Source organism: Phyllostomus hastatus, unplaced genomic scaffold (genome assembly GCF_019186645.2).
Source record: "Phyllostomus hastatus isolate PE091 unplaced genomic scaffold, TTU_PhHast_1.1 phas_scaffold_442, whole genome shotgun sequence".
Classification (NCBI taxonomy): domain Eukaryota; kingdom Metazoa; phylum Chordata; class Mammalia; order Chiroptera; family Phyllostomidae; genus Phyllostomus; species Phyllostomus hastatus.
The window spans coordinates 5829991-5853470 of record NW_025334030.1 but is presented as its reverse complement, the minus strand read 5'-3'; the positions used below and the strand labels follow the sequence as shown (position 1 = coordinate 5853470).

The following is a 23480-nucleotide window of genomic DNA, read 5'->3' as shown; positions in this document are numbered from 1 at the left end:
GTTTCCTCTCTGGGGTGATGTGTCCACTCTGTTTGCTAAGCTGTGGCTTAAGTAGCCACATGCACTGGGGGACGGGGAGGGGTGTCTTTCTGAGCTTGGCCCTCTCAGCTCATGCATGCCTCCATCTCTGGTCCCTGGTGGTAGATGCTGTGGCCTTCCCAGTGCCCTGACTTTGCTGTGGTCCCTCCCTCCAGCAGGATCCAGACGTCCCTCACGAGTGCCAGCTTGGGGTCTGCAGATGAGAACTCAATGGCCCAGGCTGACGACAACTTGAAAAATCTCCACTTGGAGCTCACAGAAACATGTCTGGATATGATGGCCAGATATGTGTTCTCCAACTTCACAGCAGTCCCCAAGAGGTGTGGGCCAGGCTCCAGGGTCGGGATGGGGGGTGCCCAGGGCCCAGCTTTTCTTCTGTGACTTACTTGGTCAAAGCAGTGGCAGCAGGCGTGGTCTGCAGCCTCCTTCCTCTGGGTCACCCTGGGCAAGGCAGCTCTGCATGTCTGAGGCTCCCCTTTCTCTAGGCAAGAGATCTCTGAAAGCCAAGATGTCTACCCAGAGCTTCCACCAGGCGTGGTGTCCAGCCACAGGGCCTACACTCCTATGCTTGCAGGTCCCCTGTGGGAGAGTTTCTCCTGGCTGGCGGTAGGACCAAAACCTGGCTGGTTGGGAATAAGCTTATCACCGTGACAACAAGTGTGGGGACTGGAACCCGGTCACTGCTGGGCCTGGACTCAGGAGAACTGCAGGGAAGCCCAGAGTTGAGGTGACTACTTCCCAACCCCTGCCTGCTGAGCCTTGACAGTGGCTGTCCTGAGCCCAGACCTCCATGGGATGGTGCTCTGCCGGACTGGAGCCCATGGGGCACCCTGGTCATGTTCTGCGTGGACCCTTCTGTCCTCAGTTCTGACCTCAGCATGCACATGAGACAGACAAAGGAGGCGCCAGCTAAGCTGGAGTCCCAGACTGGACAGCAGGTGTGCCTTGGGGCCCGGGACCGGGTCCGCTCCATGTCAGGTGAGCCTCTGCCCCACTCCCTTGCTGACGCGTCTCTAAATCCTTGTGCTTAGGAAGGCCCCTGGGAGGCAGGGGACAAGGTGGTTGGCTTCGGGCTTGGCCCAGTTCCTGAATAACTGGGGTGCTACCCCTGTGAGCCCTCGTCAAGGGTGTGGGGAGGAGGGGCACACCTTGTACACAGCCATGGCCCAAGGCCCCTTTGCTGCTGAGGGTCTGTTCTCATGGCCAGTGCTTCCTAGAAGCCCTCAGCAGCCCTGTCCCTGAGCCTAGCTCACCCCTGGAGCTTTTCTCTGATGCAGCTGGAGTAAGCCGTGGTCCAACTATGGAAGGTGCCGGGGCCATTTTCTGTGGCTCTGGGTCCCTTGAAGCTGATACTAGAAGAGGACCGTGCCCAGGCAGGGCTGAACTGTGCCCGGCACTGACTTGGCTTATTGGCCAGATGGGCCTTGCTTGGGTGGAGTAGCCAGGTGTGTGCTGGTGGCCAAGCAGGAGGTGGTCACCAGCCCTCCTGCCCTCATCCCCCTCAGGGGGCCATGGCCTTCGAATTGGTGCCTTGGACACTCCAGCCTCCCACTTCCCAGGTGGCCCTACCCTCCCGGGCCCACAGACTACACCAGCCAGTAAACCTGAGAAGGCCTCAGCTAGCACCCAGCTCCCGGTGCAGAAGGAGAAGACGAACCTGGCGGCCTATGTACCCCTGCTGACCCAGGGTTGGGCGGAGATCTTGGTCCGGAGGCCCACAGGTACTGAGGGGGTGGCCCTGCACTCAACCAGCCTGGGTCTCTGTTACACATAGTGTGGAACAGTGACCCATGAGAGGGGGACACGGGAGTGAGCAGCAGGCAGCTGGGCCACAGGGTCATTTTGGAGGGGATTTTTCAGTGAAGTCCCCAGAGGCAAACAGTGAGGGAGACGCAGGGGCATAACAGTCTGCTCAGGCCCCACAACAAAGCACCGTAGACCAGGCGTCTTACATAACAGGAATGTCTTTCTTCCCAATCCTGGAGTCTGAAAGTCTGAGATCAAGATGTCTGCGAGACTGGTTCCTCCTGAGGCCTTGGCTGGTAGACAGCTCCTTCTCCCTGTGTTCCCACACCCAGGTTCCTCTGTTGCCGTCCATATCTCCTCTTCTTATAAGGACACCAGGCAGATTGGATAGGACCTACCCATGTGACCTCATTTTACCTTAATCACTTAAAGACATTTTCTCCAAATATAGTCACATTCTGAGATCCTGGGGGTTAAGAATTCAACATGAAATTTTGGGACACAATCAGCCCATAATGGGTATTTCAGGCTAAAGGACTTATAAGCCAAGGCCCAGGGTTCAGGAGGCACCTCGGGTCGCAGTATAGGCCAAGGGGGTGTTGGGCCCCACGGAGGCCTCAGGTGCTGGGCACAAGGCTGTGGGGATGGAGGCCAGGAGAGGCTCCTCACTCATGTTTAGCTCAGTCCTCCTGGTTCTGGCTGGGGAGTGGACAAGCTGGAGGTGGGAGACCAGGTGAGAAGGGCCAGATGGGGTAGCAGGAGGTGGGTCAGGGTCTGGTGAGATACTAGGGACGTGAGGATGCTCAGAAAGGAAGGTCAAGTCTAACTGTAGGCCATAGGCCTTGTGGGGAGGAGGACCTTCCTAGCCAGGCCCTCCTTTCCCAGCCCACTGGGTAGGAGTCTGCTGCTCTGCTGTGCCTCCTGAGCCTGGCCTGAGGGCAGAAGCTGACCCGGGGCAGCCGAGTGCTCATCACTGAGGCAGGTGTCCCACCAGATAGGTGTTGCCCTGATCTTGGGGCCTGGGGAACCTGTGGGTGGGAGCATCAGGACAAAGTCAGGGACGTGCCTTGAATAGGGCCTGGTCCGTCTGCTTGCTCTCACTCTGCTTGGAGCACAGAGCCCTGCGGGCCCCAGGTGCATGCCCTTGAGGGTCGAGGCACCAGAGGCTCCCCAGGGAGGGCTGGAAGGAGGTAGCTGGTCGGATACATGGGCTTGCGACTTGAGGGGTGCTGCCTTTTCTCCCCAGGGAACACCAGCTGGCTGATGAGCCTGGAGAACCCACTGAGCCCCTTTTCCTCGGACATCAACAACATGCCCTTGCAGGAGCTGTCCAATGCCCTGATGGCCGCCGAGCGCTTCAAGGAGCGTCGAGACACAGCCCTGTACAAGTCACTGTCGGTGCCAGCAGCCAGCTCAGCCAAGCCCCCGCCGCCCCCACGGTCTAACACAGGTGAGCACCTGGTGTGCACCGTCTGAGGGCGTGTGGTACTCTGCACTGTGGGGACATGCCTGGGATGGGGTCCCTGAATCTCTCTTGGTACTGCCAGCCTCGGGCAGCTCGAGGAGGCTGACTTGTGGGAGGATGCCGTGCTCCTAACCCTGGTGTTCAGGGGCAGGGCCTGCTCCAGCAGAAGCAACTCTTTGGAGACTGGGTACTGGCACAGGGGCAGGCTTGATGATCCCTTTGCTGGTCTCAGGAAGGATGTGGGCAGGACTCTGGGAAGCCTTTGCTCTGCACCCTCCTTGGGATGCCCAGTGCGTGGGGCTGCGGGGGTGGCCCCATTTTTGCTGGGGTGTGGGTTTGGATGCACCAAGCATACAGCCTGAGCCTTCCCACAAGCTCTGATGCTTCTGCTTGGCTGGGCCAGGGCTGTCTTTCGAGGCGACCCTCCGGCCACACATAGCATTTAGAGGCTGAGCTCTGTTCCTGAGGAGGAGGGATGCACTCCCCTCCCCGAAGTCCGCTCAGGCAGCTGAGACCCCGCGTGTGCCCTGCCCACTGCCTCCCCGGATGCTGCTGGCCCTCCCCTCTCTCTCTCCAGGCTCCGGGTCTGTGCAGGACTAGTGGTGCCTGTCCTTTCTGCTCAACCTGTGTGTAGTCTCTCCTCTGCTGACTGGCCGTTCACGGCTTCCCTTGCAGTGGCCTCTTTCTCCTCCCTGTACCAGTCCAGTTGCCAAGGAAAGTTGCACAGGAGCATTTCCTGGGCAGGTATTCACGCATCTCCTTAGGAAAGCAGTGTTTGCTGCAGAGCCCTGCCCTGCCTCATAGATGCTGTTTTCACTGTCCCTCATCTGCTCACCCTCCATGACCCTCTCAGCCTCTCATCGCCCTCCGGGAGCAAGGCCCTGACTCGAGTGAAGACATCTGTGCAGAATGTCTTTGCTTTGCTGGCAGGAACCCCTGTCCCTTGTGCCTTTATGGTTGATCTTTGTTCCTGGGCCCTCCCAGCCCTGGGGCTCAGCCAAGCCGCCCTTGCCCTGGCCTCTGGTGGTCTGATTAGTTTTGAGAACTCACAAATTGAGCTTGCCTGCTTTTCATCATGGGCTGGCTGAAGGCCTGCAGACTGGCCTCTGGTCTGTTGCCCCCAGGCCCTGGCAAGGGACTAACACAGCACTCCGGCCCACCTGCGTCCCCACGTGTGGGCAGGAACCAGCTAGGAAAGGGCAGTGTGCAGATGGTGTCTGTCAGGCCGCTAATGGACGACACGTGTGCAGGATTGTGTGCAGGTGGCTTCAGGCTGTGCTAACACTCAGTGGCTTCTTCTCACCCTGCCCCTGGCCCTGACACTGGCACAGGAAATGCTGCTTTGGGGCATCGTGCCTTCTCCTGAGCACACCTGGACTTGGAAGGCAAGCTTCTGCTTCCCAGAACAAGCTCCCCAGTCGGTGTCCACACAGGGACTTCTGCATCAGTGTGTCCTCCAGCCCAGGCTGGGAGGAATTCGGGCCTCTTTCCCAGTTCCTGGGCTGATCCAGCCACTCCTTCTGAGCTGAGGCCTCATCTCAGGTGTTGTTCCTTCCTCTCGGGGTCCATCTGCCCTCACCTGCCTGTCTGCTGGAGGAGCAGAGGAAAGCTTCTGGAGGACACCAGGCCAGGTTGATGGGGATTAGAGGAACCAGATGACCCTTCGTCCTGACCCCCAGGAGCCCGTGTTAGGAGTCACCCTGTGTCAGAGCTCACACCCATGCCCTTCAGAATGCCCTTCTCCAGCTGGCTTGGTGGGAGGGGGTGGCTCAGAGCTACAGGCAAGGAAAGCCTTGGGGGTCTCTGCTGGGGGCAGCTATGCCCTATCATGGGGGAAAGGCTGGTGCCTTTGAGGCCACGGGAGCTCCCTGAGCCGGGCCATCACCCAGCAGCCCTATCTGTGTCCTCCTAGACTCTGCCGTGGTTCTGGAGGAGGGAAGTCCGAATGAGGCTGCTTCGCTGGCGGAGCCCCCGGAGTTGGAGGACTTTGAGGCAACCCTGGGCACAGACAGGCACTGCCGACACGCTGAAGCTTACAGCAGGGTGAGTGCAGCTGGGCACCGGAGCCGCCGGCCTGTTGGGCCCTATGGCTACTCTCCATCCAGGCCTTCAGGCCAGGCTCGCTTTCAGACCTCAGCCTGAGCCACTGGGTGTGGGAGGAGGGGTCAGGCTGAGGGGTGTCTGAAGTGGAAGGGCAGGGCTGAGGCAGGGGTGGGGTCAAGGCAAAGGGATGGGGTCTCAGGCAGATGGATGGTGGGGACCCTCCACTCTAGGCTTTGTGGCTCTGAACTTGGGTGAGTCTTTCAGCCCCCCCATATAAAAAATGGCTTGCTGTTCTTCCCAGTCCCTTCTGCTCAGCCAGTGAATTTCCCAGAGCTCCATCTGGGGATAGCTTCTCTGGTGGCACCCTTTGGTTTGTGGCGCTCTTGGCTCTGCTCAGCATGGGACACAGGCAGATGCTGCCCTGGGGTGGGGGTGGGGCAGGGTTGGGACCATCAGCTTCGTGCTGGTGGCTCTGTGGCCCTGAGGCCTCAGTGTCAGGTGAACCCCACTGCCTCCCGGTGAACCCCAGCTGGGCTCAGTGGGCCGGGCTCACTTCAGACTCAACCAGTGAAGGTTCTCTTGGGATCTGTCCTTTCCAGTCATCTTCAACCTCTAGCCAGGAGGAGAAGTCATTCCGCGCAGAGGACCTGTCTGCCGGGGGGATCCCCATTGAGCGGGCTGTCTCCTCTGAGGCAGCCCGGCCGTCTGTGGACCTCTCTTTCCAGCCCTCGCAGCCCCTGAGCAAGTCCAGCTCCTCGCCTGAACTACAGACCCTGCAGGACATCCTCGGGGACCCTGGGGACAAAGCTGACGTTGGCCGGCTGAGCCCTGAGGCCAAGGCCCGGTCACAGTCAGGGACCCTAGATGGGGGAAGCACTACCTGGTCAGCCATGGGTGAAGCCAGCCAGGGCCCGACCCACACCGAGAGTTCCATGCCTTCCAGCTGCCCCCGTTCCCCCAGTGGCCTGCGGCCCCGAGGCTACACCATCTCTGATTCGGCCCCATCACGTAGGGGCAAGAGGGTGGAGAGGGACTCCTTCAAGAGCCGAGCCGGAGCCTCCAATGCTGACAAGGTGCCAGGCATCAACCCCAGGTGAGCCTCACCATCCGGGCTGGAGCTCCTGGACATTCCTGTGGGAATGTGGCACCTAAGCAGCCCTGGGCAGAAAAAGCTGGGGTACAGGCTTGCGTGTCCTCTGTCCTGCGGCTGGTCAGAGCCACAGGAGAGGGCAGTCCTTTGGTGATGGGGTGCAGGTCCTGCTGCTTTCTATGTGTGTTGTGACCGCACTGGCCATGACTTCGATCTAGGGTCCACAGCACTAAGCTCATCCCTCCTCATCTCTCCCTCTGCAGCTTCGTGTTCCTCCAGCTGTACCACTCACCTTTTTTTGGTGATGAGTCCAACAAGCCAATTCTTTTGCCCAATGAGGTGGGCGTGCCTTTTCTCCCCTTCAGGGGTCCCCTGGATCTTGGGGGCAGGGCTCAGTGGGATGCCCAGCTCTGGGTAGTGGAAGCAGTAGCCCAGGCTTGTGGTGGGCTATAGCCTTAGCTCCCTGTGCCAACCTGTGGTAATCTCCCTGGGTGGGGAGAGCCTCTCCCTTGGGTAGGCACCTGGCTGGGGCTGGCCAGGCAGGGCTGGTGGCAGGGGACAGCCACTGCCCCAGACTCAGGCAGGGCTCTGTGGCTACAGTCCTTCGAGCGGTCAGTGCAGCTCCTTGACCAGATCCCATCATACGACACGCACAAGATTGCCGTCCTGTACGTGGGAGAAGGCCAGGTGAGGCTTCTGGGCTGGCAGGGGCTGCCTGGGTGCCAGGGAAAACCTGGGCAGCCTTCCTGCCTGGGGCGGGGATTGGGGGTATGGGCCCTTGTCCTCCGCAGAGCTCAGTCACTGCATCAGCTGCTAGAGCATCAAGTGGTTATTGAGTTTTGTGCCAGGTACTGTTCTGGTGCCAGGACACAGGAGTGAGAATGGCAGGTCGGTGTGTGAGCTCACGGCATGCCAGACGGTGCTTGGGCTATGGAGGGGGAAGGTGGCAGGTCCTGAAACTGCACATGTGAGCAGAGTGCTGTTCACATCAGTAGTCCAAGGAGGGGGTACCAAGCAGAGAAGTAAAGGAGGTGAGCGTGTGTGTAGGTGTGTGTGGGAGCATCGTGTGCAGGAACAGCCTGTACAAAGGCCCTGGGGAGGGGCACGCTTTGTGTAATCGAGGACAGGCACCGAGTGGGCAGGAGGCAGGATGGGGAAGTAATGGGGAGGGGGCCGATCATTGACATCCTCATAGGCCACAGTATTTTTGTTCCCAGTGAGGTGGGAGGGCCTTGGGTGTTTTTGAGCCAAGTGTTTGCTATGACTCAGCGGAAGTCTCAAAAGCATCCTCTGGCTGCGGAGTGGAGGGTGGTGGAGAGGGGCAGGCCCAAGGAGCATGGCATTGCAGTGCTGGGCAATGTTAGGGTTCTGGGTGTGTTTCGAAGTTGAACCGATTTTGCTGACAGATGAATTATGAGGGAAAGGGGAAGTCAGAGATGTCGCCTGTCAACTGCTGGAATGGTTCTCTTGTGCTGAGTCCATGGTGACAACAGAAGTGGGGCTCTTTGCCAAGCCACACCAGTTACCTCACCACCACCCCCCGGTCCCCAGTAGCAATCAGCCCTAGGGGCTCTCGGGAGCTGTGCTCAGGGTGGGGTAGGGTATAATGGGGTCCACTGGGGAAAGGTGCCTTCACACTTATCCTTCCTCTGCACAGAGCAACAGCGAACTTGCCATCCTGTCCAATGAGCACGGCTCCTACAGGTACACGGAGTTCCTGACAGGCCTGGGCAAGCTCATCGAGCTCAAGGACTGCCAGCCAGACAAGGTGTACCTGGGCGGCCTGGATGTGTGTGGCGAGGACGGCCAGTTCACCTACTGCTGGCACGATGACATCATGCAAGGTTTGAGCCTTCCCAGGGCGTGGGTCCTCTCCAGCCCCATTCCTCTTGGCCTGCCCTCAGGGGGGCAGTACAGGTGTCCAAGGGCCCAAGGTCACCGGCCCGAGCACTGAGGCAGCAGTTGGACTGGCTCCTCTGCTCCCAGAAGCTCTGCTCTCAGGGAGAGGAGCCACGTGCTGCTGGCCAGGCACCAGAGACTCAGCTCCTGCGGGTGCTCAGAGCCTCTGCTCTTGGCAAGAGGCACAGGGGCCCGCTTTGCCTGCTGGCGCATCGCCCGGGCTGCACCGAGCCCACTCAGTTTGGCCCCATTCTGCCCCACAGCTGTCTTCCACATTGCCACCTTGATGCCCACCAAGGACATGGACAAGCACCGCTGCGATAAGAAGCGCCACCTGGGCAACGACTTCGTGTCCATCGTCTACAATGACTCTGGCGAGGACTTCAAGCTGGGTACCATCAAAGTGAGCGAGGTTGCCTTCTGGGTGGGCAGGCAGGCGGGCATGGATCCGGGCCTCTGGCTGCCCTGGCTGGAGGCCACATCTCTGGTGAAGTGCCCACTGGCATGTGTTGAGTGGAGGCAGTGAGCGAGCGCCATTAGCGTCAGTGCGGTGATGAGCAGGAGTACCGACCTGCTTTAGTGTCTCACACTACCAGCTGGGCCGGGCAGGTACCCCTTCTGAGCCTGTGTCCTTTTCTTCTGTAATGAGGATGACGATAGCCCTGTCGGTTTCTTCATGGAGCCTGTGGCACCTGAGGTTTTGTGAGGAATAACCGAACGTGCCCAGGTCCTTAGCAAGGGGGCGTGGCATGCAGTAGGTGTTCAGTGTGCTCGTAATGCCGGGAGGCTGTGCGCCCTTCCCTCTGGTACCACCTCGTGTCATTGCGGAGTGGGGGGTGGGGACGGGTGACAGGCCCTGGTACTCCTGCCCTCTCCTTCTCTACACAAGGACACTTGGACTTGAGGTCAGGGTGGGGATGTGAAAGACAGCTGCAAGGCCAAGGGGGGTGGGGAGCCCAGTGCAACCCAAGTGTCCGAGACGCTGGTCTTCAGAGGGGTTCAGATTTATTCTAAAGGCAACTGGAAGCCTTGCGGGTTACTGGACACAGGCCCCCCTACCCCTGCCGACCAGGAAATCTGGTGGAGAGCAAGCACGGCACGCCTGTAGGGAGGGCTGCTCTCTTCTCCTTTGCTGCAAAGCTGGGAAACAAGGGGCCTGATGTGTGGGTGGTGAAGCTGCTCCTTGAGGTGGGTGCTCGGGTACACTGTTGGGTGAACAGGTACCTGGACATGCAGGCTGGAGAGGCTCTTGGGACCTGTCAGCACTCGGAAGGCATCTGAGCCAGGGGCTGGGAGTCTGCAGAGCTACACATGCTTTCAGCTGACAGCGAGGCGAGTGGCAGCTAGGTGGCAGCAAGTGCCCTAAGTGTGTTGTATGTTGCTGGGGTGAGATGGGGGGGCCTTTGTGACCGTCTTGACTATGAACTTACACTTTGACAAATTCATGTGCTAGGATCCAGGTGGAGAGAGGCTGGGTTTAGAATGCAAGGTGTTTGAAGGGAGATGCGATGGCGGCCCCAGTGCCCAGGCTGGATGGGAGGAAGTGTGTAAAGACAGTGACATTCATGTTTATGCCAACACTGATGAGCCACTGCCTGAGGAAGTAGCAAAAAGTAGCCTTTGCTGTTGGGGGTGACCCTGGTTTTCTCCTGGCAGGGCCAGTTCAACTTCGTGCATGTGATCGTCACCCCCCTGGACTACGAGTGCAACCTGGTGTCCCTGCAGTGCAGGAGAGGTGAGGCCTGGGGCTGGAGGGGGCGGCCATTGGGGCCCTGAGCCCCATGTGAGTGCAGTGTCTCCCCAGACATGGAGGGCCTCGTGGACACCAGCGTGGCCAAGATTGTGTCTGACCGCAACCTGCCCTTCGTGGCCCGCCAGATGGCCCTGCATGCAAATGTGAGCAGAGGTGGCATCCTGGGCGGATGGACGGGCTATAGGTGCCACCCATAGAGGGCTCACCACTCTGTCCACCCCATCCCAGATGGCCTCACAGGTACACCACAGCCGCTCCAACCCCACCGACATCTATCCCTCCAAGTGGATTGCCAGGCTCCGCCACATTAAGCGGCTCCGCCACCGGGTAGGGAAAATGGGTCATGGGCACCTGGGTGCAGTGGCTTCCCCAGAGACAATGCTGGCTGGCCAGGGTGGGTGCCAGCGACCACCCGGGAGAGAACACGTGCCGCCATTCTGGGCTTGCTGCCAAAGTCTCTTCTCCCTTCAGATCCGTGAGGAAGCCCACTACTCAAACCCCAGCCTGCCCCTGATGCAGATGCACCCCCCGGGCCACACCAAAGCCCCGGTGCAGGCCCCAGCCGAGCCTGTGCCCACCTATGAGACAGGCCAGCGGAAGCGCCTCATCTCCTCTGTGGACGACTTCACGGAGTTCGTGTGAGGCTACAACTGGGGCAGCACTTGGCCTTGCTGGAGCTCATGGAGATGCTAGGATGTGCCCAGAGCTCTTGGTGGCTGTTGTCTGAACAGCCACACTGCTAGGCCCTCCCTGCTGCATATGAGGCACTGGGCAGTATTTATTTGTGCGAGCGAATAAAAGTAGTCTTGAAGCCTAGGTCTGCAGCCGTGCCCACTGCCCCCCCATGCTCGGACAGAGACACAGGTAGCAGTCAGCCAACTCATTTATTTGGCCTTGTCTGGTGGGGGTGGGGGCAGGGGTGGGATCATGGCTGAAGCTTGAGCCACGCCCACAGAAGCATTGCGGGAGGCCCGTCAGGCTGTTATCCAGGCTTCACCCCTTCAGGAAAGCATCACACAAGTATTGTCACATTTGTCTTCCCCAGCCCCAGGAGCCAGCCCCAGGGAGAGGGTCTTTCCCCCAACCACCCTGGGGTCCTTTGCCACACACTAGGTTTTGTTCCTTACTCAGACCTGACACCAGCAGGCCAGGGCCCTGCCTCTGGCAGCCTGGCCTCAGGCAGGGCAGGAGAACAAGGCGGTAGTGTAGGCAAGAACGGCCCAGGGGGTAGTAGTGCCCCCAGACAAATGTGCTGTCCCAGCGCCTGCCCAAGGCCAGATTCAGACCCAAGAAGCAGCCGTCACTTTCTTGGGCCTGGCCACAGGGACAGGTGTCTAGGGAAGGAGGCCAGCTCTGCAGCCCCAGCTCCCCCTCAATGCAAACAGTGGGTACCAGGCCATTGCAGCTATCAGGCCCCTGGGCCCTAGTGAAAAACAGCAACGTACAAAAATATATACATTTTAACCCCATATAAATTACTGACAATAGACACACAGACGGCAGCTGGAAGTGAGTGCACTCAGCAGGGGACAGGAGAGGTAATAATTTAGGGGGAGTAACAAGGGGTGCAGGTTCCCTCCCCACAGCCTGGATCCTTAGCGAAGGGGAAATGTCTGCCCAGGAGGTGGGGCTGGGCACAGCCCGCTGTACCTGAGGACTCAGAAAATAAATTAGTGTCTCAGAGGCTGGGCACTTGGTCCAATACTGCTGTGTCCTCCCCACAGGGAGCTGGGGAGGGGACCCTGGGTCCTGACTGGCCACTTGGCCTCTTTAAAGTGCTGAAGCCCACAGAGAGATGCAAATGAGTGCTGTCAGCGCTCTGAGGGACTGCATGCAGCTGCTCTGCCCGGCCCAAGACTTGGAGGGCAGCAGAAGGTAATACTGAGTGTTGCCTCTCTGGCCCCTTGGGCCAGAGTGTAGCCACAGAGCCACACCAGGGAAAGGGTGTGAGCTCAGGGCCCCTGGGGCTAAGTGCTGCTGGGGTGGACCTTGTTCTTGGCCCGTAGGGAAGCCCTGCTGGGGCCTGTAGCCAGGCCAATGCCTCGACTGGCCCGGGCAAGGCGGCTTGGCAGGGCTGGCTGCAGGCCTGGGGAGGGGCCAGGGGGAGGCGAGGCTGGGGGCTGGCTGGTCCTATGGCCTCGCAGACTCTGCAGCTTTCGTTCCAGCTGGTAGACATCCTCCGTGGCCTGGTTGAGTCGGTCAAACTGGGCAAGTAGGGCTTCAAACACAGCTTGGAGGCGGGAGGGTTCGGGTTCCCCCCGTGGCCCTGGCCTACCCAGGCCCACACTCAGCCCATCCAGCTGGCTAGAAGAGGTGGAGAGACGGGAGGCATCGGAGTCCCCAGTAGGTGGGGGCACATCTGGAGATGACTTGGAGCCCCTAGACGATCGGGAGGGCAGTGGCTCCATCCCTTCAAAGCGGACTTTGTGGCGGAACTGGGGGCGGCACAGGGGCTCAGTTAGTCCGACTGCGCCCTGGGCGCACCTGGGCCCAGGACACATCCCTCTCCCCCCCACTGGGCCGTACCCACCTCCTTGACTTTGCTGAAGCCCATCCAGAGGCGCAGCCTGCGCAGTAACAATTCTACCATCTCGTAGTCCTGTGGCTCCCAAGCTGGGCGGTAGAGCTCCCCACGCAGAGTGTGGTATCGCCACCGGAGAAGGACTGCCCCCAGCCTCAGGGCACCCCATAGTCGCAGGGCCCAGAGCCCCGTGCACAGCAGGGGAGACAGGCGCCAGGACTCGGGGCAAAGGGTGGGCCACCCAGCCCTGGGGCACAGCACCAAGAGGGCCTGGGTCGCCCTCATAAGTGAGTCCACACAGGAAGATACCAGCTAAAGGAAAGGTGGCATGAGTAAGGGGTGCACCCTGGACCAAACCCCCCCCCCCCCCACGCCTCGAGCCCCACTGTCACCTACCAGAATAGCCAGCTGAGCATAGGCCACGGCGAGCGCCATCAGGCCTAAGGCTGCCCCCAAAAGCTCCGGCAGGGCTCGGCACAGCGTCTTGCCAAAAACCGACCACTGGCGCACGAAGCGCAGCTGCTGGGCGGCCTGTAGGCAAGAGGCGTCAGCCGACCAAGCCTGGTCCAGCCTGCCCAGCCTCAGGCCTGCTGGCCCAGCCCTCACCTTGACCAAAAGCAGGAAAAGCAGCGATGCGACTAGGCCACGGGCTGCGGCGCTCAGCTGTGCCACCTGCTCAAAGCTGGTAAAGCGGCGCGGGCGTCGGCGCACGAAGCGCGTCCACTGGCGGTCCGCGGCGCCCAGCTGGGCCAGACGCAGGAGTGCTGCAGCGGCAGTAAGCGCCACCAACAGCCACCTCGCCCAGGCCCCAGGCCGCGCCGCGCGCACACACCCCTCCCTGCGCCAGGCACGTGCCTCAGCCACGGAGAAATACACTGCAAATAGCAGCAGGCTCACCTGTGGGGACAGGGCCAGGGCGGGGTCAGGAATGGACGAATCAGAATGCATTGGGCGGGGCTTCAGGATGGGCCGTAAGGTGTGGGCAGGGTGGGGGTATAACGGGGGGCGGGGCCAGGAAGGCCGAGCCTACCGTAGTGAGCAGTGGCAATGAGAGGCCTGCGCTCAGGCGCTGCAGCGCGAAGGGGCGGACACTGAGGGCAGCCACTGCATGTCCAGCAGAGAGGAACTCGAGGCGCAGTGTGACGGCAGCGTGCAGCCCCACAGCTGGGCTGTAGCGTGTGAGCTCCACGAACACTGCGCGGCTCCTACGCAGGGGGGAAAGGCGAAGAATGGGACACAGGAGGGATGAAAGGGCAGAAACCTCTACCTCATGAACCTGGGAGGCAGGGCCTCTGGTGTTAGGGATTGCACGGACTGGGGAGCTCACTTGGAACTTCTGGGACTGATCTGAAGCGGCAAAGATGAGGGGTGGGAGTAAAGTGGGATCACTGGTGATGGGAGACCACTGTCGAGGGGGACCACTGAGGGCCCAGAGAAGGGCGGCATGCAGAGCGAGGCAACCTGTCTCCTGAGTGCCTGCCTACCTGTTGTCAATCCAGTTGTGCAGCTGCAGGAAGCCCAGCTGCGCTCGGCTCTCCTCCAGGCTCAGCCCCAGCTCCTGCACGTAGCCCCCGCTGTCATACACAGCACAGTAGCCCCAGTACCAGACGCTGCGAGTGAGAGGCAGTGTTAGACACAGCCCAGCCCTGCAGCAACCAGGGAGCCATGCTGGCTGGGGCAAAGGGGCTCCTTTGAACACCCCAGCCCCTCCTTCTGTGCTCACCCCAGCAGGTCTGGTGCAGAGTAGGCCCACATCTCAGAGCCATTGTGGGCAGCACTTCCCCAGCCAACGCCATAATCACTGGTGCTGAAGCCACCTGAAGCTGCTGAGCACGTGTGCACCCCTGAGCCAGGAGGGTCTAGGCAGAGTGCTGAAATCAGAGGGCTGGGGACTGAGCATGACCCACCCAGAGGAGCTTACTGTTTACCAGCTGTCTGGGCTGAGCTCCACGTGATCTCCCCTGAAACCCTCCCAGCAGTCCTGAAGGTAGATGTCCTGGTCTCCCTGACCCACAAGGAAGATGAGGCAGGGAGAGGGTGATGGTTACACAGCTGGGGAGCTGGACCAGAATGCAGCCAAAGGCTGCTCTTTGGAAAAGAGCAGGGACGCGTACCAAAGTGGCCCCCAGCTTACCTTCCTTCAGCCGCACCTGCCGCAAGCGTGGGGGCCCCAGCTCTGGGCTGGACCGGTTCCCGTGGATGTAGGGGAGCAGTACGTGGGACATCCACGGCCAGAACTCATCAGACCTGCTCGCACCAAACACAGTCATACACTCCACACCTCGGCTCCCCGCATTGCCGGGGCCAGAGGCCCAGGGAGCACGGACACTGCAGCCCCAGCCCAGCCCACAGCGGGCTGCCGGTGCTGCCGCAGAGGACAAGCCACGGCAAAGTTCCTCAACCGTGGCCTGCTGATGTGTGGGGACAGATAACTCCGAGATGGGCCGTCCTGGGTGCTGTAGGACGTTTACCAGTATCTGTGGTCTCTACCAGTTGCCAGTCCTGATAACTAAAAATGTTACCAAGACCCTTCCTGATGTCCCCCAGGGGCTGAGCTGGATGGAGGGCAGCATCACGGTACACCTGGCTTGCACTGCACTGCCCGGGCCCAACAAAAAGGTGTGGACATGCATGCAGGGTGTTCATACCGAGAGATAGCCAAGAAGGCCTGGCTATCCAGCTCCTGCCTGATGGCACTTTGCAGGCGGTAAGCGTGGCTGTGGCACGAAGCGTCCCCGTAGTTGGCCAGCAGTGTCACCAGAAGGAAAAGCATGTACACCAGCAGGCTCTGGGGGGCAGGGATGGCCCTGGTGTCAGCCAATCCTAGCCCAACCGCCATAATAGGACAAGGCTTCTGGTCAGCAAATTGCCCATGGCTAGAGTGCCTGGCACTGAGAAAGGGCAGGACAGACGCCTTGCCAGTGCCCCACCTGGGGGCAGACACACGGTTCACTGAAGGCCAAGGACTCCATACCTAGGGCTTTGTCAGACTAGACAGAGGTAGGCACTGGAGCTGGGGAGGAGAAGTGGCAGAGCAAAGACTAGGGGCAGCAGGAGTCAGGGTGATGGGAGGGGGCCAGACCCGGGCTGCAGAGCCCTAGGGCCTTCTTCGGAGAGGACAGGGTGCAAGTGAGGTTTCTGAGAAGGGCAGGACCTCCAGGAAAAGGCTGCGCTGGCCAAGAGGTGCGGAGGGTAGGAGGCACTGGCCGCCGCAGCCTGACTCACCCTCAGCATCCTGTGCAGCCTCTTGACTTTTCGGGCTTCCTCCTTGGCCAGAAAGAGGGCGAAGCCATGAGGGGGCCGCACACGGGGTACACGCTCACTCACAGGTGTCACAGCTGGGCTCTCCACCAGGGTGTCATCCTCATCAGGGTGCAGCCGCTTGGCCACCAGCGAGAAGTATAGGGCTTCCAGCAGGACCTAGGCAGGAGGTAGCGTCAGAGGGGCCCACACGTGCCAGAGGCTGGTAACCTGGCTCCTCAGCATCTCACTCACCTTGAGAGGCTCCCAGCCAAGGAATGAAGCCAGGAAGCTGGAGCTGCTTGAGAGGAGCCACATGACACTCACATGAGGGGGGAAGCTGGCACCAACCCACCCCGATACCCCCACGGCCACGGCCACCAGTAGCAGACTGAGCGCGTGGGCCAGGGCCGCACACCAGGCCGGCAGCAGTCGCTTGCGCAGGCCCTCCACCAGCCCTGAGGAGACAGAGACAAGCAGGTGACTGGGGGCCCCAGAGGAGGGGCAGGGAGGGGCATCCTGGGGATACATGAGCACACCTGAGCTGGAGAGCTTTGCTGGCTGGGGCTGCTCCCAGGTCAGGCCAGGACTGGAGAGCCCTCTCTCCCCTAGCCTTTGTAGCATCAACATCTCGGTCCTTTCCCCAGGAGCGCTGGACCTGAAGTACAAGAAGGGGGAGCAGCCAGCACTCACCGGTCAGCCCCACACACTGTCTACCTCATCTGTGTGCAGTTCCTTGGGCCTCTCTGGGCTTTGCCCCTCACCACCACCCCTAAGCCAGGTAGTCATGTCAGCCTGTCTCTGTACCCCTCATTTCCTGCCTACTCCATCGACCTTGCCTGTGTCTGTGACCTATTCCGCCTTTCTCCTGTCCTGCCACTACTCCAGCAACCATCGCCTTCACAATGTGACCATGGTAGCGCCCCACTACCTGCTCTTCATGCCAGCAAACTCTGACTAGCTTCCAGTGAGCACTCCCCAAGCCTCAGGTCTACCCCCTCAGACCCTCCACTGCGCATGCACAGCACACGAAGGAGCCCTGTGCACATGCCTTTGTAACCTAAGACTGACTTCTGGGCAGGGGCGTGTGCGTGTGTCTTTCAGATCCCTACAGAACACAGCATACCATGTGTCTCTCACAGTCCCACCCGCCCTTTCCAGCTCCAGAGCTGGTGCCCTAGAGAGAAAGAATTAGAGGAAATGGGGAGAAAAAAAGATGGGCAGGCAGCAGGGAGAGAAAAGAAAGGGAAGCAGGAGCTGGACAGGCACTTACAGAGAAGGTGCACTGAGGAGGTGGGAGACCACAGACAGAAGGGTGCTGGAAAACATAAATTGCATATTTGTAGAAAGGAGGGTAATAATAAAAGGAGAACAGAAAAAACAAGGTGTAGCAACAAGATGCACGTGCCCCACAGGGAATGCAAGGACCAGGAGGCACAGCCGTCGGCGGAAAGCAAGGAGCAGCAGCAGCGCAAGGAGAGCTGCAGAGAGGCGGTGGGGTCAGGGGTTGGCGAGAAGTGAGGTTTCCAGCCCCTCTGTTGCCACCTCCGGGGCCAGTCGCCAGCTGATCATGCTGGAAGGGAAGTCAGGACCCTACTTTTCCTCTAGGCTCCAGCATCAAGATCCTGAAGAAGAGCCCTGGCTGATGTGACTCAGTGGATGGTGTGGCTCAGTGGATTGAGTGCTGGCCTGCGAACCGGAAGGTCACCAGTTCAATTTCCAGGTTGCAGGCCAGGTCCCCAGTTTGGGGCTCATGAGAGGCAACTGACTGATGTTTCCCACATCAGTGTTTCTCTCCCTCTCATTCTCCCTTCCCTTCTCTCTAAAAATAAAAATCCTTTTTTTTAAAGATTTTACTTATTTATTTTTAGACAGAGAGGAAGGGAGGGAGAAAGAGGGAGAGAAACATCAATGTGTGTTTGCCTCTTGCGTACCCCCTACTGGGGACCTGGCCCTCAACCAAGGCATGTGCCCTGACTGGGAATTGAACCAGTGATCCTTTAATTCCTAGGCTGGTGTTCAATCCATTGAGCCACAACAGCCAGGACTGAAAATAAAATCTTAAAAAGTCCTGAGGAAGAGGGCCCAGGAGCTGATCAAAACCATTAACGAGATCAGGCAGAGAGACCAGGCACTCATGACCAACTTCAGAGACAGCCTCAAAATCAAGGTTTGGACCTGACAGAGAAGCGAGAGAAAAAACATGCATCAGTTTTAAAGTCACCGCTGCAAGATCATCCAGGCACAGCTCCGACAGTTCACCCAGAAAATTGCAAAGATCAGCCATACAGAAACAGAGATTAAACAAATGTGCCACATTGTGAAGACCATGTGCACAGATCTGTGTGTCCAACCAGAGGCTACCACTTCGGAATAACAAGCCCATAAAGACGGTGAGTGCTGACAGCTTCTGAGAGCTGTCACTGAGTGACAGACACCAAGAGAAGGCCCCAAGGCCACCGTTCAGGTCACACTGAGGAAACTGTTTTCCACAGTTCTGTAAGGAATCTTGCCACTCTCCCCCACAAAAAGGCAGTGAGTCCAACCTCCACCACGGGTCCAGCTTTGGTATCCCCAACATGCGGCAAATTTACCCCACCCCAGCTCCACACAGTTTACTAAATGTTTGAGTTTAGGGGGGAAAAAAGAAAGAAAAAAGAACAGACAATACCAGCATTTCCATCATGCAAGAACAGCAGCATTAATGGTTATTTCTAGTTGTCTTTCTATATGCACATGCTTATATTTTACATGTGCCTATAAATACGTTGTACCAGGTCATATGGTGGGTACAGCATGGAATACACATAGAATTTTACGTTCGACTCTACGCTGCATGACAGCAAAGATGTGTCTGGTATTGGGTGGCCATTCACTGATTCCTTCAGTTGTCAACAAGTATGCCGACCCCCTACTGAGGGCTGGGGCCTGTTCCAGGAGCTGGGAAAATGAGCGAAGTCTGCACACTTCTAATGTGCGCACACGGTGTGGGAAGCACACAGTGAGCATGAGCATCGCTTAACGCACAGGAAGCAGGCACGAGACAGGCCGGGTCAGCATGCACATGCACGTGTGTGTACCGTACTCTATTTGCGCCAGGCAGGCAGGAAGGAAGGTTCCGATTAGGTAGCTTTGAGTGAAGACCCGAAGAAAGTAGACCAGGACACTCTTGTCGTGTGGAGGAGCAGCCTGGGCAGAGGGGGCAGCAGATACAAAAGACGGAGGCAGAAAGGCAAGGGATGCTGTAGCTGAAGGGAAGTGGGTGACAGAGGGACGATGGCAGGACAGGGCCTGAGGTGGCCTGGGGCCAAACTGGGTACAGATGGTGGAGCACGTAAGGAGTGCACCTAGTCCTGGTGGGTCGCCTCCAAGATGCCCCAATGACCCTGCCCTCCAGGCCTCACACCTCTGCATGGTTTCCTCCCATGGAGAAACCAAGAGGATATTGTGGAATGAAAATGTGTGACTAATAGGGCTGGGTGGCAAGGAAAGTGGCTTTTGCCTTGGTCTCTTGGATGCCCTGCTCTGGGGACACTTCGAGGATGCCTGAGCAGCTCAGTGGGGAGGCCCAGATGGGGAGAAGCAAGGCCTTCCACCAGCAGCCCGCACCCAGGCGCCTGCAGCCTGAGCTGTCCTGAGCCCGGAGTTGGGGGAAGCCAGCACACAGCCAGAGCTGACCAGCGTCCCCGCGGTGCCAGGACAGGGCCCGCCTAGGGGAGCAGGCTCTCTCTGTGGCAGGTGGAGCAACAGGGCTGTGCCCAGGCGGCCCTGGAGGGTCTGGTCAGAAGATGACGCTTGGGTGGGAGGTGCAAGGGCGATGGAGAGGAGGCTGTGTGAGGGAGGGTGCAGAATGCAGGATTTGGGGGTAGGGGATGGAAATGTCTCAATGGAGATAACAAGTGTTCTGACTAGCCTGTTAAGTCTACTCTGCACCCTAAATATCCATGAGAGGGGAGCTGTCAGACAGACGGTTGACGTCTGCACCAGGATCAGGAAGTGTGTGGGCTGGAGATTTGGGGTGCTCAGCTTATAATTACTACCCCAGGATCTCACTATGCCGTGGTATTTAATCAATTGGCAATTTCTTCTTAAAAATGCCATCATGCCATAAAATTATTGGAGAAAACGTTCCCTTTTTCTCTGTGTGCTGGGTCATTTTATGCATCTCAGTAATTTTTGGTTGCTTGAAAATTAGAAGAGTTAAAAGTAATGGAAACGTGGATATTAAAATAATATACATGAGAAAAGAAGGTAATTCTAATGAATCTTGTTAGTAATGAGAAATTCTAAGAAACATAAAATCAGAATAGTCTCAAAAGAAAAAAATTGATATTTAAAAACCTGCCAAGGATCCCTCACCACAGCCACCCTTTCTGTGCCTCAAACGTCCCTCTCCCAGGGAACGTTTGCTGGGCCACAGCCGACCCCGTGCAGCCCCTTCCACAGGGGAGGGGCTCAGAGGACAGACAGTGTCACTCCAGCTCCACACTGGGGACACAGGTCTGGACGACATGAGGCCAGTCCCATGCAACAGGCAGGACTTCTTGGCCTGGGTCCCCACACATGCCCCCCCTCCCCCGTGGCCGGGTGCTCACAGGCCAGCGGGCAGGTCTGCTTCTACTTGAGTGTCCTGAGTGGGAGCCAGGCTGCTGACCCCTTCGGCCAGGACTTGCCGGATCAGGTCTTCATCTAGAGAAAGCAGAACGTGTCAGTGAGGGTGTGGGCTCCTCCCACCCCGAGCCTCCGAACCCTCCTGGGGAGAACCTGTGGACACCTCCCCACCCCTGCTCACCTGAAGCTGAAAAGTATTTGGCAGGCGAGGAGGGGCTGACTAGGGAGAGACTGTCCTCCTCCGGGCCCAGAATGTGGCCCATCCGACCCTGTGCCAGCCGCTGCAAGGTGCTGCCCATGATGGATGGGTCACTTAGCAAGTCTGGCCAACTGAGTGTGCCTTCACTGGATGGCCAGCACACCAGGCTGTAAACGACAGAGGTCAGCAAGGGGGCCCAAGGGAATGCATCTGCACACGCAGTCACACACAGACACGCGGGCCTTCTGAGCAAGCACGCCCCCAGCACAGCACGTGCCGACACCCGGGGCTCTCGGACACCAGGCGGGGATACGCGACGCGGCGCACGCAGCTTGGACGCCGTGACGCAGCCCACGTGCGGCTGGCCCACACGAGGCTCACGTTTTCTCCGGGGACCCCCACCTTTTGGAATCATCCAGAAACAAGTCACTTTTCACTTGTCCAGCAAAGGCCTGTTGAGACGTACAGAGAGAGCCTCAGACTCTGGGCTGCCCAGAGGCTGTGGGGCCCTCCAACCCAGGCGCAGCCCCTCCAGGGTCCTCACCTTGGCTCGGAGCCCGGGCAAGGTGAGGAAGGAGCTGTCCAGCACAGAAGAGTCCAGGTAGCTCTCCATGTCCAGGATCTGCTGCCCTGTGGGGGTGGGCTTTGGGGGCCCAGCCACCTGCAGGGAGAGGCAGGTAGTCAGCAGGGGGCAGTTCTGGCCCCTGCTCCGTGGAGGCGTACAGCCTTCCGAGCGGGCAGCGTCTAGGCTAGTGTTTTCCTAGAGAATGTTCTGGAGTGATGTACACATTCTGTATCTGCACTCTGCACTCTGTCACAGTAGCCACTAGCTGCACACTGCTATGGAGCACTTTAAATGTGGCTGGTGCAACTGAGGAACTGATTTTATTTAATTAATTTAAATATACACATAAACAGCTGCCCATGGCTAGTATCACTGCACTGGATTCCCGGGGTGCCTCCCTCTCAGCCACAAGTACAGTACTGTCTTATGAATTGCTGGATTTGATTTTGATGAGTTGCTGTTTTTAAAATTTTTTTCATTTTTAGAGAGGGGGAAGGGAGAGAGAGAGGGAGAGAAACATCAGTGGGTGGTTGCCTCTCATGCGCTCCCCAATGGGGACCTGGCCCACAACCCAGGCATGTGCCCTGACTGGGAATTGAACCGGCAACCCTTTGGTTCTCAGGCCATCACTCAGTCCACTGAGCCACACCAGCCAGGGCTGATTTGCTGTTTTGTTGAGGATGTTCGCCCACATATTCCTAAGCGAGAGTGGTCTGTGGTTTCCTCTTCTTGTGATGCCCTATCTGGCTGTGCTGCTGGGCAGCGCTGGCCTCTCGGGGTGAGTTAGAAAGTGCTTTCTCCCCTGTACGTTTTTTGAGTCTGGGGAGGAGCACTGACTCTTCTGTAACTGTTTGGTATAATCACCAGTGAGGCCATCTGGGCTTTTATCCATGAGAGGTTTTAAATAATTAATTCAACCTCCTTATTTGCTACAGGCCTGCTCAGATTTTCTGTTTCTCCTTGAGTCAGTTTTGGTAGTTTGTCTCTCTAGGAACTTGCTCGTTTGTTCTAAGTTACCCAGTGGGCCGGCCTACAGCAGTGCACAGAACTCCCTGTCTGATCTGTCCCTTTCTGTGTCGTTGGTAGTGACAGCCCCTCACTCGTTCGTGGCCTCAACAATCTGAATTTTTTTGTCTAGCTAAAGGCCTTGCTGATTTTCCCTCTTCAGCTGCCAAACCGGACAGCGCAGCCCCTCACAGAGGAAATGAGGGTCTACCCTCCGGGGCACCGAGGTCCCCAGCCCACCTTGCTCCGGGACATCCGGAAGAGGAACAGGATAACCAGGTAGATGGGGTAGACAACCACACTGGACACCAGGCCAACGGCAATTGTGTCAACACTCAGCGGGATCAGACTGGACACAGGCCCCGAGCTATGTGGCAGGAGAGGAGAGACCTCACTGGGTCAGGCTGGGCGGGGGAACAAGAGAGACTGGGCACAGGGAGTACATTCGAACCCCAACAGGCACCCACCTATAGGCAGCGTCTCCCACGACCCCATACCACACGGCATTGGCACCGAGGAAGAGGCAGATGAGGAGAACGCAGCAGGTGGCTCGCTGCACTCGAGTGAAGCGGCTCCGAGGAGGCCGGTCCCATATGGAGAGCCAGATGTGCTTGTCAAAAAAGCCACGCTGGAGCTCAGCCACCAGGAGGCGCTGGAACCGCCGCAGGGCGGCATCACCTACAGAAAGGGCACGGGAGGGGCTTCAGGAGGCCAGAGGCGCTGGCCCCTCCTCCATCCTCCGGGGGTGAAAGGGGGTTGGGCCTTACTTGCTGCCAGCACCTCCTTCTCCACGAGTCCCCCATTAGCCTCAGTCTCCACTGACAGCCAGTCATTGACCAGGAAGAAAGTGCTGCGAGCCGTCTGCAGGTCCCTGACGATGACGTGCTGCAGGAACCAGGCGGGGCTGAGCCCTGCGGAGGGGGCAGGGGCTGGGTCAGGGCTCGGGGCTCCCCATGGGCGGGGCGGGGCGGGGCGGGGCGGGGCAGAGAGGCAGCAGCCAGAGCCCACCCAGACCTTTGTTGTCGTGCCACACTCGGATCTTCCACACGCTGCCCAGGCTGTGAGGGGTGGCAATCTGGAAGATGTCCAGGCTGTTGCGGTGGAAGACCCTGTCCCCATCCAGGTGCCTGTGGCCACTCCGGCTGTCCGCCCCGTACAGCATGATGCCCACGTGCGCTGTGGTACCTGGGGGATGAAAGGGCAGGGAGTGGGACTCTGGGCTGGCTGCCCACCAGACATGTGACCCCAGAAATTTTTTTCCTGTCTTCATTCAAGTACAGGCAGTCCTCACTCTGCGCAGCTCT

At 58.8% G+C, this 23480-nt stretch overlaps 2 protein-coding genes across 15 annotated transcripts in view; one reads left to right on the top strand and one right to left on the bottom strand.

Moving 5' to 3' along the window:
- Positions 1–10851, top strand: part of TSC2 (TSC complex subunit 2) — a 36084-nt gene extending 25233 nt beyond the window's left edge. For 3 of the 11 annotated variants that reach the window (XM_045820844.1, XM_045820850.1, XM_045820843.1), the window contains 16 exons: positions 195–359; positions 614–766; positions 905–1017; positions 1545–1760; positions 3032–3235; positions 3926–3994; positions 5163–5293; positions 5893–6386; positions 6647–6722; positions 6984–7070; positions 8041–8227; positions 8546–8685; positions 9939–10017; positions 10087–10178; positions 10264–10362; positions 10507–10851. In XM_045820844.1, the coding sequence (XP_045676800.1) occupies positions 195–359; positions 614–766; positions 905–1017; positions 1545–1760; positions 3032–3235; positions 3926–3994; positions 5163–5293; positions 5893–6386; positions 6647–6722; positions 6984–7070; positions 8041–8227; positions 8546–8685; positions 9939–10017; positions 10087–10178; positions 10264–10362; positions 10507–10677 (2476 nt within the window). In that variant the 3' untranslated portion in view covers positions 10678–10851. The remainder of the gene's footprint in view (positions 1–194; positions 360–613; positions 767–904; positions 1018–1544; positions 1761–3031; positions 3236–3925; positions 3995–5162; positions 5294–5892; positions 6387–6646; positions 6723–6983; positions 7071–8040; positions 8228–8545; positions 8686–9938; positions 10018–10086; positions 10179–10263; positions 10363–10506) is intronic. The other 8 variants (XM_045820851.1, XM_045820845.1, XM_045820854.1 and 5 more) reach the window with 5 other exon arrangements.
- A 49-nt stretch (positions 10852–10900) lies between these two features.
- PKD1 (polycystin 1, transient receptor potential channel interacting) overlaps positions 10901–23480 on the bottom strand; it is a 46786-nt gene continuing 34206 nt past the window's right edge. Inside the window, exons 27-46 of one of the 4 annotated variants that reach the window (XM_045820841.1) lie at positions 23191–23361; positions 22944–23087; positions 22644–22854; positions 22417–22543; positions 21151–21267; positions 21009–21058; positions 20589–20773; positions 20392–20485; positions 16336–16454; positions 16052–16254; positions 15782–15976; positions 15205–15344; positions 14691–14803; positions 14280–14427; positions 14041–14166; positions 13587–13761; positions 13163–13453; positions 12953–13087; positions 12566–12868; positions 10901–12470 (exon numbers count right to left, since the gene is read on the bottom strand). In XM_045820841.1, the coding sequence (XP_045676797.1) occupies positions 12003–12470; positions 12566–12868; positions 12953–13087; positions 13163–13453; positions 13587–13761; positions 14041–14166; positions 14280–14427; positions 14691–14803; positions 15205–15344; positions 15782–15976; positions 16052–16254; positions 16336–16454; positions 20392–20485; positions 20589–20773; positions 21009–21058; positions 21151–21267; positions 22417–22543; positions 22644–22854; positions 22944–23087; positions 23191–23361 (3515 nt within the window). In that variant the 3' untranslated portion in view covers positions 10901–12002. Of the gene's footprint in view, positions 12471–12565; positions 12869–12952; positions 13088–13162; positions 13454–13586; positions 13762–14040; positions 14167–14279; positions 14428–14690; positions 14804–15204; positions 15345–15781; positions 15977–16051; positions 16255–16335; positions 16455–17069; positions 17115–18881; positions 18986–20391; positions 20486–20588; positions 20774–21008; positions 21059–21150; positions 21268–22416; positions 22544–22643; positions 22855–22943; positions 23088–23190; positions 23362–23480 lie in introns of those variants that run through there. The other 3 variants (XM_045820842.1, XR_006783598.1, XR_006783599.1) reach the window with 3 other exon arrangements.